The sequence below is a fragment of the Lampetra fluviatilis genome, chromosome 52, assembly GCF_964198595.1.
Source record: "Lampetra fluviatilis chromosome 52, kcLamFluv1.1, whole genome shotgun sequence".
NCBI lineage: Eukaryota > Metazoa > Chordata > Hyperoartia > Petromyzontiformes > Petromyzontidae > Lampetra > Lampetra fluviatilis.
This window is the reverse complement of record NC_136326.1, coordinates 998,628-1,011,120: the sequence shown is the minus strand read 5'-3', so window position 1 is coordinate 1,011,120 and position 12,493 is coordinate 998,628. Positions and strand designations below refer to the sequence as shown.

The 12,493-nt window shown below is 47.6% G+C and overlaps 1 protein-coding gene across 3 annotated transcripts; it reads right to left on the bottom strand.

Annotated features, from left to right (window-relative positions):
- Positions 1–884: 884 nt before the first annotated feature.
- On the bottom strand, positions 885–12,076 carry LOC144949051 (RNA-binding protein Nova-1-like). Of its 3 annotated transcripts, XM_078878853.1 has the most exons (5): positions 11,837–12,076; positions 7,368–7,409; positions 5,663–5,806; positions 4,364–4,503; positions 885–3,014 (listed from the first exon to the last, which is right to left on the bottom strand). In XM_078878853.1, the coding sequence occupies exons 1-5, from the start codon at positions 11,952–11,954 to the stop codon at positions 2,076–2,078; spliced, it is 1,383 nt and encodes a 460-aa protein (XP_078734979.1). In that variant the 5' UTR covers positions 11,955–12,076; the 3' UTR covers positions 885–2,075. The 3 variants fall into 3 exon arrangements, with proteins under 3 accessions (XP_078734979.1, XP_078734981.1, XP_078734980.1); XM_078878855.1 differs by lacking the exon at positions 7,368–7,409 and having other exon boundaries at positions 11,894–12,075; XM_078878854.1 differs by lacking the exon at positions 7,368–7,409 and having other exon boundaries at positions 11,837–12,074.
- Positions 12,077–12,493: the final 417 nt, after the last annotated feature.

The following is a 12,493-nucleotide window of genomic DNA, read 5'->3' as shown; positions in this document are numbered from 1 at the left end:
AACAACATTGAATTTTTTTACTAATGATCATTGTAACAGCAATACGATGGAAACTCTTGGCCGGGCATATGAACGGTGGGCATCTAGCGTGGGTGAGATGCTACTGAAGTAGTGGGTGGCAGGGTGACGTCAAACGGCTCGCTGTGACAACTCTGCATGGAAACGCGTCTCTCATGACTCCAAGATGACGTTAACCACACATCTGGAATAAAATTGGAAGAAAGAAGAAACATTAAAGATGCAAGACAAAAAGCAAACGGCTCTAATCTCATAGATTTATGCCTAGGCTGTGTCCCGGGCTGTCCCATACCAGCTTTGGTTAATAACAGGGTCTCAGAATTGAGGTGAAGTTACACCCATTAGCACCGATTTATGTTTTACCCATTAAAGCTTTACGAGGCCAAAAGACTTCGTTGTTTCAGGAGGGTCCTTCCTGCTACGTTGGGGTGTTTAATTAAATCAGCGAGTGGCTTCATATAGGAGGAAAATGCAAGTACCCGGAAAAACATCACAACAAATCGGGAGACTCAGTATTTCCATCTAGTGGCTACACCAACTCCCACTGCACCTACAACACCCAGAAAAATCCTGGGTGGTGGTCTCCCATCCACATACTGACCGGCCTAAACACCCCTTAAGCTTCCGGAATCGGTCGTATTCAGGGCGATTTGATGTATACACATCATTGTGGTGGCGACATTTCTGGGGGATTTTTAAATATTTCATGTGTACAAAGTTTCAGGATCATTGACGCTGGACGGCCCGGAACACACGACCAATTAGAACATCTGCAAGAGAACTGCCGTTTGTTTTTTTTGGCTTGCAATCTCGTAGGAGGAAGAGCGAGATTCCAGAAGGCGATCAGAGAGCACGCAAAAGATGGGTATCCCACGTTCGGTTAAACCGGTTTTATTTAAAGAAGTGATTACATGCAATGTAATTTGGTAATGAAATATGATGCAAACAAAGGGGGGGTTTTTCACATTAAACCGCAGCTACATACGAACACTACAGACTCGCTAATGGGGCACGCGTATTCACAATGCATCTTCAAACGGGTGGCGAAAGCTATAGAATGAGTAGATGTTTGCGGTTTTAGCTTCTGCTGATTTCCGTGTTTTTTTGTCTTATCAAGAGTTATGAAAGGTACAGTGAAAACACAAAACAGGGCTTTCTTGGGCCCAAGACTAAATCAACGGTGTCCTTTCCTGCTACCGAACCTCTCTTCTCCACGGTACAGCGCATACACCTTCACATTCCTCTTCCTGTCAAAAAAACAAACACAGGGGCTCTACCAGCCCGGTGAACTATGGTACGCAGTAAAAGGGGTGCCGTCTTAACTGGGGGTGACCTTTCCTCTCTTCTCAAGTTTATTCAAGGTTAGTTTTTCTTTATTCCTTAAACAAAGGTTTCCGTAAACACCCCCCCCCCAACCCCTAACCCCAGAATTTAAGCAACGTGTAATCACAACGATCAACGACTAGGTTCGAAAAAAGCAAAGAAACCCTTTAAAAAAATTTCTAACACGAGGGGGGGGTGGGGGGAGAGAAAAAAGCTTCAAAATGCTCGAAAATCTTTCAGCTTCCAACAACCCCCTCCGTATAAAATATACACCAACGTACTCACGGCGACCGAGCGTGCTTGCTTTCGGCTGGGTGGCGTGCGCAGTCCAAGATTGGCGGGACGCTGAAATCATAATCGGGTTAACATTAAAACAGAGGCTTAAAACGAGAGCTTGTCCCCAACAAAAGCCCTTGCGTGCCTATTCATTCATCTCCTATTCTCACACGCCCGTTTCAGACACTATAAAGCCTCTGCCTCAGCCCACGTCTACTCACGGACGCAGGGACGGCCTTTCTCTCTCTCGCCACATCCGAGTCGGGGGCGTATGGAGGGGTGGGATGCTAGGGGGAAGGGGGAAGATGGGAGTGGGGGATGGGATGAGGATGTTGGAGGTGGGACGGCTGGGTTGGGTTAGCCCGGTGGGGGCGATGGTGTGGACGGCGGGGGGGGCGGAGGTGGCGCTGACATGAGCTCGCCCGCCCGCCCGTCCAACCGCCAGCCCGCCTGCTGCACTAGCGCCGCTTGCTGGTGGCGCGGTTGACCTGCTCGGCGCCGACGCGCTTGCGGATCAGGAACTCGGCGGCTTTCCGCGCCGCCGCCGTGCCCAGGATGGTGACCCGTCGGTTGTTGGTGCCCGGCACGAACTCTCCCACGCGCGAGATTTGGATGCGGGTGCCCGTTGCCTCCTGGTAGTCCATGAGCGTCTGGCCACCCTTACCCAGGACGGCGCCGATCAGAGACTCGTGCACCTCCAGCTCCAAGGTGCCCACCTCCTCCACACCGTAGCCGTCGGCAGGCGCCGCCTCCCCCTGCTTCTCCTCCTCGGTGCCGTCGGCCGCCACGCCCAGGGTCTTCATGCTGTAGCCGCAGCGGGACAGGCGGTCCAGGGCCTCCGTGACCGCCTGCAGCTCTTGGCCCTGGAAGCCCTCCTGCAGCACGGGCTGCGGGACCGCCGTGACGCGCGACTCGTAGCCGCTCGCCGCCATCGCCTGCGGCCACTGGTACTGCTGCATGGCGGCGGCGTACTCTCCCGCGCCGCGCCCGTACCACTGCTGCTGGTGCTGCTGCTGCTGGTGGTGGTGCGGGGGCGCGGCTTGCTGCTGCTGCTGCGCGTAGGCCGACGGGGCCGAGGCGGGCACCCCGGCGCTGGGACCCCCGGCCGAGTGCGGGCCGTAGCCTTCGGGCTGCGCCGGGTAGCTGAGGCGAGGGCAGCTGCTGCTCTCCGGGTGCTCGACGATCTTCTGCACAATGAGGCGCACGGCGATGCGGTTCTGTTCGCGCGTGCCCGCCACGCTCACGACGCGCTCGCGCCCTGCACCCGTCCAGCCGCCCGTCATCTTCTGCGACACCTCAAGCCAGGCGCCCGACTCGTGGATGATGTAGCGCACCGTGTCGCCGCCCTTGCCGATGATGAGCCCTGCCGTGCTGTTGGGCACCACGATCTTTACGTGCTGCACCGCCGTGGAGAGCGTGGGGGTATGATGCGTCGGTTAATATCGATGATCTAGTTAATGAATACATTTTCCCCACCCCCGAGCAATTTCATCCAATTGTGCTTATGGCGATGGTGTCGTGAGACCAAGTATGAATTTGGATCTCTCGCAGAGCAACCTTTGGAGTCTTCCACCTCATCCATTTAAAAAAACAAGCCGTGCCCCCCATGTCAGTGACACCTTGCACCGTCCGATTCATACACATTGTATGTAACTGGGTTAATGCCACCTCTGCAGCCGTTAGAACCCGTCACATGAAGGACATTAAAAAGGGAATTTATTCTTGATTCAAATAGCAAAATTTCAATGAATCCTGTCACTTCAACGCATCGAAACCAATTGTGTGTTGGCTGTTGAAATACATAGACTCAGAAGGCCCACAGAGTGAGGGTCGTACATGTTTTGTTGTTGTGGTGGAACGGATCGACGTCTGTTTATTACTGTTGCGTAATTGCATCACACGTAAAACCATGGAGAGCCAAATAGAGAAATACGAGTCAAATCCAGCAACAGACAGATTTCATAAACTGATGAAATTTGGTGGCCAAGGGGATGATTAAGGGTGCCCTGCCCGCAGCAGAAGGGCGTGCAGTTATGTACATACACACACGGACTATGCGATGAGTAATACACGCAAAGTTTGATTTATCCATGGCTAAAGACACAGTTGCCTGGAATGTCGCATAAAATTACCATACTGCGTGTATAAAGCCATCTAGCCGTGTTTTCAACCACTGCGGCCATACGGAAAAGATAGTGAGTGCCCACTGAGATTAAAAGTCTCTCCCGTGGGCTGCTCTATAACGTGGACGCCGGGTGGACTTGCACTGCTTTGTGAGAGTTCCAAATGGATTCTGTGTATAACGTATGGGGGGGGGGGTCCTCAAAAACTAAGGTGCAGAATATCTTGGTGCAAAAACACAAACGCCACGACCAGAAAATGTGGGGGGGGGGAAATAACAAAAGTTTATCGGTGAAATCAAATACAAGAATCTAAATTACACAATGCATCGACTTATTCCAAGAAAGCCTCAGTCTCAAACAGACAATCACAAATCAAAAGTCTTGCATTGGGATGTTTGGTCAATTCCATTCGTGAGCGTTTGGCATGTATGCCAATTTTAATGTTATAAAAATTCCAATTATATATTTTCATACAATCATATTTAGCTTGCATGCACATTCATGTTCTCATATCTTTTGGGCCAATATAATGAACTGGGATAAGAGGCGTAAAAGACGGCGCGAGACAAAAACAACCCGTTCAACCCGCTCCTAAACCGTGGGCACTGGCATCACTCACATACCATATTTCCACGATCCGTCTCGGTGGAAGTGGCTGGCGCAGTCTTATCAAGGCAGCCGTAGATCTTGTCTGCGATGAAGTCGTGGGCTTGGACGATGGCCTCCTCCGTGCCCTGTACGAGCGCCACCCTCTCCATGGTGCCTGCAGGCAGCAAAGAGGAGGGGGGGGGGGGAGAAGAGTCGTTTTCGGTGCATAATCGATTTTAGACGGTCCAAAACGCCACCGGCATCGTGACAAAATACGATTGTTATACTAATCAATTGCCTGACGGCCCTTTACACCGGGGTGTCTCAAGATTGCTTTTCACGCAATAAGCGACTTGAATCACAGGTCTTTTCAACACATTTGAAAAACACCCCCAGTGGCAGCTGTCCCTGTGGGTACAAATTGAGGCATAAGCTGGCTTGCATTTGGGGACTAGACTGTCAGTAGGGGACGATGATTGCTATTTCTAATTGGGTAATTCTGCATCGCAACAGAAACTCGATGAGCGGTTGCATTGAGTGGGAGTGCACTTTGCTCTTAAACTGGCGACCAAAGTTCAATTCCTGGCTGTGCCCGACATCAATGGCGAGCGATAACTGGAACCAAATCTGAGAAACCCCTTCACCAACAAGCACTGACCAGCATGGTTTATGGTCAAACAAACCTCACGTATGACACGTGGGCAGACCTTCATTCAGCGGTGGATTAACATGTATAACGCCGCAATGGCGATGGCATATCGCTGCACAAAAAAGCGAGACATTTTATACATACAAGACAATGAATAGGTAGGTGACGGATGCGAGGTCATTACTTATGCATCAGTAAGTGGTGTTTTTCCAAATTCTATAAATATATCCAAAACAGCTTCAAGTAAATTACGTGGCTTGTGTGGTCACCCCCACTGAGTCCCGTTAAACAGACACTGCTCCATGCAACGTCAAGGTATTGTTGTTCATTTATAGCAAGCACAAAGTTGCCACAAATCAACCACAATACCTTGCTGAGATCGTCAAGGAGCATAAACCATCACGCAAACTCCAGTCATCCTCGCAGCAGCTTTTAGCTAACCATCGTACAAAGACGGCCTAATTTAATGGGGATTAATTGGAAAAACATTAGCAAGTAATGTTTCTACTGTCCATGGGAAAACAGGGTCCGATTTATGACGGGGTCGTCGTAAATCGGTTTCCAGCAACGCATTGTCAAAAGCGGGGACCGCCTGTAAACTAGATATCTTCCATTTTGTAAACTAGTATCTAAAAACAAAGTCGGGCATGTCACAATCCATGAAGGCCAGGGGTTGGAGGCGAACCTGGAAAGAACTCGCGAGCCTTGGAGATCTTGATCACGGTGCCCGTGTCGTTCTGCAACTGGACGATGGTCTCGCCGCCCTTGCCCATGATGGCCCCGACAGCGCAGTTCGGCACCAGCAGCTTCAGGAAGAAGCTCTTTTCCTCTGCCGGGCAAAACGATGACACAACGACCAACGCCGTTGCAGTACAACGCGTTAACATTACATCACCATATTATAACATTGGCAAGTTGCTTTGCATGTTCGAATTCAGATTTTCGCTTTATCACTCCCGACGCCGGCCTGCCTTCAGTAACTGCCCTACATATACAAACTGTGATCTGTTTTCCAGTTGTTTCCCCGACATAACTCCAAATTGTTTAACTTGTTGTACATATTTGATTTTCTCATTTTCATCTCAACCCAAATTTCTAGTCTTTATTTTTAGCAAACATACCATTGGATATTACGATAAATTCCGCTAGTTATTCCAAGTATGCAACTTTCCATGATACTGTACAGTTTCCAGTTTCAATGAAAATGTCTTAATTAATTTCCATGGTTCAGATCCATCTCAAAATAATGTTGTTTTGCAACCAATGCACATTACTAGCCATGGCATAGGAAATAACGTGGACAATTCTGACCATCATGGAATGAAAACTGAAAATCGAGCATGTGTGGTGCATGCTAGGAATTACATTGAAACAGAAGAGGGAATACATGGATTTGAGAATGCACCTTTGGGAGAGAATAGCAATTGAGTGACAGGAAAAAAAGAGTAAATGCAGCCTGGAGAATGCCCACTACGGAGATGGAATGATGAAATCAGCTCAGATGCAGGTACTCTGTGGATCAATTCATCACAGGACCATGAGAGATGGTGATGGCCAGGGGTGGTGGTCTTCATCCAGCAATGGATATTTGAAGGTCGTTGATGATTTTAACACATACAACTGACCACAGTTGCATAAGTTATAATGTATTGCTACCCTTGGGTGGAATGATTCAACAACGTGATTTTCATTTGGATGGATTCAAGGTCAATAATTGACTCCATACTCTTTTTTTACATTTTGGTGAATTGTAATGCCAAAAGTGTGGCTGCAGGGGTGACAAGCACCAATTACAAACGAATTGTAAAATGTGCGTGGTATAACCCCTTAATCACGATATATTATCGAACCACTGCAAAGGGGACGGGGTGTAAATCGTTACGTTGATAATAAAATTATAAACGTATTCATAACCGAGTATTGTTCTGTGACAATCCTACAGCGTCTCGAAGGTTGGGGGGGGGGGTGATGCGAATAGCTTTGAAACAAAATAAAAATACAAGCTGCGATGTAAGAACAGCAAACTGCAAGCCGTCATGGGGAAAAAACCCACCTAAAATATGCAACCCAAAGAACAGCTCTCATGTTGTTAATATTTAAAAACATTTTTTTATCAGGTAAGGCCCACTGAGCGAGATAGCTCTGTCAGAAGCAACCTGGCCACAAATGATATCCCAATTAAGTGGCTTATCATCATCATGTGGCTTATCTCGTGGAAATTTTATGTAGCCAAATACTTGAAACGCATGTTTCTAAATGTGGAGAGAAAACCGGAGAACCCGGAGAAAAATCTACATGACCACGGGGAGAACATGCAAACTCCAAATATACAGGCATCGGGATCGAACCCACAACCTCCTGTATACCAGGCGAGGTAGTTAACATCTCACCACCGTGGTTGCTCGGCCATGTGCCTTGGTCTTCATCATGGACTTGAACGGGGGAGTCGACAGCATGGATGGCAAGAAGAAAGGGAGTTTCAAACGACTGAGGCAGCAGAGGTGAAAATAGTAATCTTTCCTCACTGTGGTGTCGCTTTCACGTGTTTAAATATCTCAATGTATTAGCTCCACCAGGGAGCTGTGGGAAAACTAAATCTTGAGGCTTATGATGATTTAACATCTCCCTCGACGTCAATACCATACATTTTAACATTGAACAATAGATCATGGGGCCAGAACAGAAATCAATACAACCCGAGGTGGTGAAACTTTAGCCGTAGCGATTTTTTTGTTCAGCTAATAAGGGTTAATTATTTGAGAACCCACTAATTTTAAATGGTTATCACATAATTGAATGGTACCGGCCATATTAAGAACTTAAAACTAGAGCAATAGCCCGGTTTGCGTCAGGGATGCATTCGTGAAATGTGCAACGAATATCTTTGGAACCTCCAATTCGCACAGTAGGCTACGTACGGTGCGGAAGAAGTTCAACATTCATAGAAACGACGTAATAAAAGCAATTTTTCCATCCACCAAAAGACTGTACATAAATAATATATTGTAGTCCACAGCATAGTATATTTCTTCATGCGTGACGCGCAGTAGTTCGTGTACAGGGTAGGTGGAGACGAAGGCTGAGGTGATGGATACGAGTGGGGACGGCCGATGCTGTTAGCGACATGTGGGTTGAGGCAAAGCTAATCGGGTAGCGGTGTTAATGAAGTGACAACGGATTTGCAACACGACAGAGAAGGGGGAAACGTAAAGCAGGAAATTTGCTATACTATCATTATGCCACCTCAGGAGTGATCGACAAGTGAAATATCTGGTCTTGGCTCATGAACAAGTTACACTGTTTGCATTCTTTGTTTTTTGTTTAATTTCTACAGTTTTGTTTGCTACGTGAGCATACTTCGTTATGTTTCTCACACACAATCGGAGGTATTTTGACCAGATTAAATTGTAATCACAGCTTCGTTTTGGAGCTGCCAAAGAGTTGTTAAGATGTATTGCTAAGGTTCCCTCAGATCTGAGGTGCGGAGCAAACTGCCCCTCTCTGTGTTCACACCTGCCTACAAAAATGCCGAATGCCAGAAACTTTAAAGTATTTTCCGTCATTACTTCTCTTAGTGCCAACGTCCCACTCATTTCCTCAGAACCCACTGGCAAAGCTGTCCATGCAATAGCTGTTACACGGCAAAGTGGATTTAAGAGTCTACATTGAAACCACATTTAGAATTGAATGTCAGTTTCCACAAACCAACTTTAGTGGATTTTACACTTTGCGGTACAGGGAAAATTTTAACTTAAGATGTATCCTATAGTAATGTTTAAGTCCAGACTAAAGACATTCACTTTTACTTCAAAATAAATATGCTCACCGGTTCTGATTGTATTTTTATGCAGTCACATTTATAGATGTGCATAAATCCAAAAAGTATATCAATTATTAAAATTACATGTGGACTTCAAGCTTTCGTGACTGCAGAAATTCATATTCGTTGGGTCTTTTGGTAAAGTCACATAGATAGAACAGTACATAAATTGAAAACTAATCAAATTAATATTTAACTTAATCCTCAAATGTATCGAGTTTGTTTCGTCAAATAATCAATGATTAATTATGTAGTCAGTTTTTTTATCTCAGCCTATTCCAGTTGTCACAATTTTTGTCTAATGAGTGACCATGTGCCCAAGAAGGCAAATGTGCTCTAGAGGAGTTGTACACCCCTAGCTGCCACTGCTATTCAGTGGCCTGAAATCAAATGTATCGCTCCGGATGACCGCTGCAAATTATGATCCTGAGTTTTTATTATAGTGTGCTGATCTTTAAAGGTGCATTGAAAATGTTTGATACTCCTACTGATACTCCTGCTGTTATGGAGCGACTCATGCTGCCAGCTATGGCTGCAAAGTTTGGTCGTACATGTTATGTGTATCGTTATTATAAAATTTTAATCACAGTTCCTATGATCACTGTTACATTGGTTTGTATAGCTTTATTTTGGTGATTTCGAAAACTTTTGGTTTAGCCATATTTGTTTGTAGTAGTACAGAGTTAGACCGAAAACTTTAATCTAAATAGTCTTACGGTTGTAATTGTTTGACTTGCATACCACTGGGATTTTTGCACACAGCATTGATATACGGTGCTTTTTCTGAAAGACTTTTCTGTTTTTTCCTAGATTTTTCTGTTGAGTGTAGTTACTTTAAGATGTTTCTTGTTCATGTTTTTGTTTGTTGCGGTTGCACCCGATTCAAGAGCCGCATGGCTAACAGGGCTATACCTAATAAATGAACTGAACTGACTATTGAGCCAGCACCACTGAGAACATGTAATCATATTCCGGTTTCAAGAATAACCTGCTTTCTAACCTGTTACGAAGTGAGAATGTAAAAAAATGCTATTCAGCTTGGAGATGGAGCGATGAGATGTAACCATTTGTAGGTTCTCGGTGCATTTTTACATCAACCACAAGACTAGCCGTGGGTGTGAAGCCTTGAGCAGGCCTTCAAGCAGCAGTAGCTTTATCATCATGGCGGGTTACAGCTGTGCGAGTTTAAAATGATCAACTCCACGTGTTTGAATGGCTGTGCAACACAACTTAAGTGGGATCTTTGCGGTAAAACATAAAAACAGGGGTTGAGTGGGGTAGTAGTGGTAATATAGTGGTTCATGATCCGCACTCTGATCCCCCTCCGACCCTGAAGAAACCTGAGTTTGATTCCCAACCACGTTCAATAAGTGGCTCCAGTGATGTCGGATGTTTCTGGGCCCCTCCTCCAACCCATGCCGAGCAGCGTGGTCACACCTACGGTCAAACTAATCCTACGGTCGCTACGGATGGGAGGCCTTAGTTCAGCAGTTGATTGACAAGGGGGCGGAAATTTTTAGTTGAATGTCACAAAGTGAGTGAAAATAATGATGATCGTTATTTTTTTTACACCTCACATGTTGGTATATGACATTAAGTTCCCGCCCTATGTTGGAATTTTCGGATTTGATTAAAAAAAACCTTCGAATTCATTTTAACATACTGAAATTAGTTTGAGGTTTATTTGATATTTCCATATTAAGCTTCTAAAACGTATTTCAGCCGGTGAAATGAGTCTAATAAATCAATAGGTAGTCGAGCGGTGGTGCAGTGGTTAGGGCATTGCGCTCTGAACTCAAACAATCCGACTCCCTGCCGCGACTACCATCCGTGGCGAGTGATATAGCGCCTGTCCGGCATCCCCACACCACCTTCACCAACCCGTATTGACAAACTAAGCCGAGAACTGTACGGCCAAACCCCCGCGAACGATATGGTACAGTGAAGCCTTCATCCAGCAGTGGATTTACAAACAGCTGTACATTATTATTTATATTGCATTCGTCAAAATAAAAATCCCTCAATGGGTTTGATGAAACAATGTTAAGTGTGGATTCACAGCATTGCTTACAGCGTCACAAATGTATCTACATGTATTAACAATGAAATGTATAGAAAATACTTAAGCAAAAGAGCTTAGGGCGTTTCATGCTACCGGCCATTAAACCGCTGGCTCCTGGGATGGTTTTGCGTTTGAATTAACCCCCCTTAAGCATAACGCTTACACTAAGTCTGTTATTTAAATCATTGCTAAAGGCGAAAATAAAATGTACGTGATGTAAAAGCAGCAGAGCGCTGCCGAGGAGCACTGAAGTTTGGTTGGCTTCGCGAGCTCGACCGATGCGGCCGTTTTGTCGAGCCCGTTGCACACAACGGGCGTTACGTTTGTGCCCCTCCACCCCCCTCAGGTGTTACAATGTAATTATATGCAAGGGCAACGATGCCTCAGATGTTATGTAAAGCGGTACCAGCGAATAAACTAGCCGCAACCCCTCACACATTCGCCATTTAAATACAAGGGGATTTCGTTAAAGGCGCTTACTACCACGCGTTACGACCGCGGCGGACCCGTTTGCATGCAAAACCCCACCAAAGTGTAAATCTGCATATAAATCGATACAAATGACATACGTGCAATAATATAAGCCAATTGTGTGGTTTTCGCTGCCGGCCTCTGCTTCCACGCGGCTGGGCCTAGCAAAACGCCTTTACCCTCCCCCCGACCTTTGCCTGAGCAGCGGCGCGGGCCTCGCTCGCCTCGTCCCGCGGCGGGAAACTCAGGCAAGCAGCGGGGGAGCCCCGCGGACGAGCACTAGGCCGCACACTCCACATCCATCGCAAAGGCGACACGGGGATAGGAAACAATCGCGGCGGGGGGAACCAAATTAACTCAAACGAACCGCCCGGCCACGAGACGGTAAGTAAAGCGAGGCGGGCGCGCACGCGAGTGCGGCCGACGGGGTGAGGCACGGCCGATGGTTTTTTTTTGGTTGGTGGTGATGATGGCGCCTGCGCCGCCGCGAGGGCAGAGGCCTCCACCTTTGTGCGTGCGCTTGTTGCTGTCGCCATCGCCGGGCGCGTCCAGCGTCCTCTTACGCGACTCCCGCTGCTCCATGTCGCCATAAGAGCCGTTCTCGTGCGCCGCTCCGCTCGACATCGTCGTCGTCGTCGAGGGTTCGGTGCTGGCCGTTGATTTTCTTGGCGCGCGCGCGTTTCCCTCCGCAGTCAATTCCGCCGTCGATTGCCACTTGGCCCTTGGGGGGAGGGGGAGAGGGGGCGGGTCTCACTCTGCCGACTCCTCCTCCCTTCTCCTATCTCATACGGCCATTGGTCCGCGAGCCGTCACGTGACGCGAGAAAATACGCGGGAAAAGGCGAGAAGACGCGGGGAGGGGGGGGCAGGGGGTCCGCCATCTTGGTTAAAAAGGGGGGGATTTCAAACCCCTCCCCCTCGCTAGCCCCCCCCCTCGCCTCTCTCCCCACGGCAACGTGGAGGCTCAGGCGGGGGAGGGGCAGGGGAGTGACGTCAGCACGCGTGCTGGCGAATGGGCGCCAGGGAGTCCCTGAGTAAGATGGCCGCGATAAGGGACGCGTGCGAAACGATTTATTCAGCCGTTCATGTTGTGGTGTTGGCAGTGATGAGGATGAAACTGGCACTCTGTGGGCACTACATTACACGAGTACGTTACACGCGTAG

Bases quoted from the DNA above. Each gene is read 5' to 3' on its own strand.
- LOC144949051 (XM_078878853.1), bottom strand. From the start codon at position 11,954: ATGTCGAGCGGAGCGGCGCACGAGAACGGCTCTTATGGCGACATGGAG. The intron at 7,410-11,836 runs GTGGAGGCCTCT...CCCCCGTTCAAG, and splicing joins CAACAAGCGCACGCACAAAG to TCCATGATGAAGACCAAGGC. The intron at 5,807-7,367 runs GTGAGATGTTAA...TTTGCCCGGCAG, and splicing joins ATGGCCGAGCAACCACGGTG to AGGAAAAGAGCTTCTTCCTG.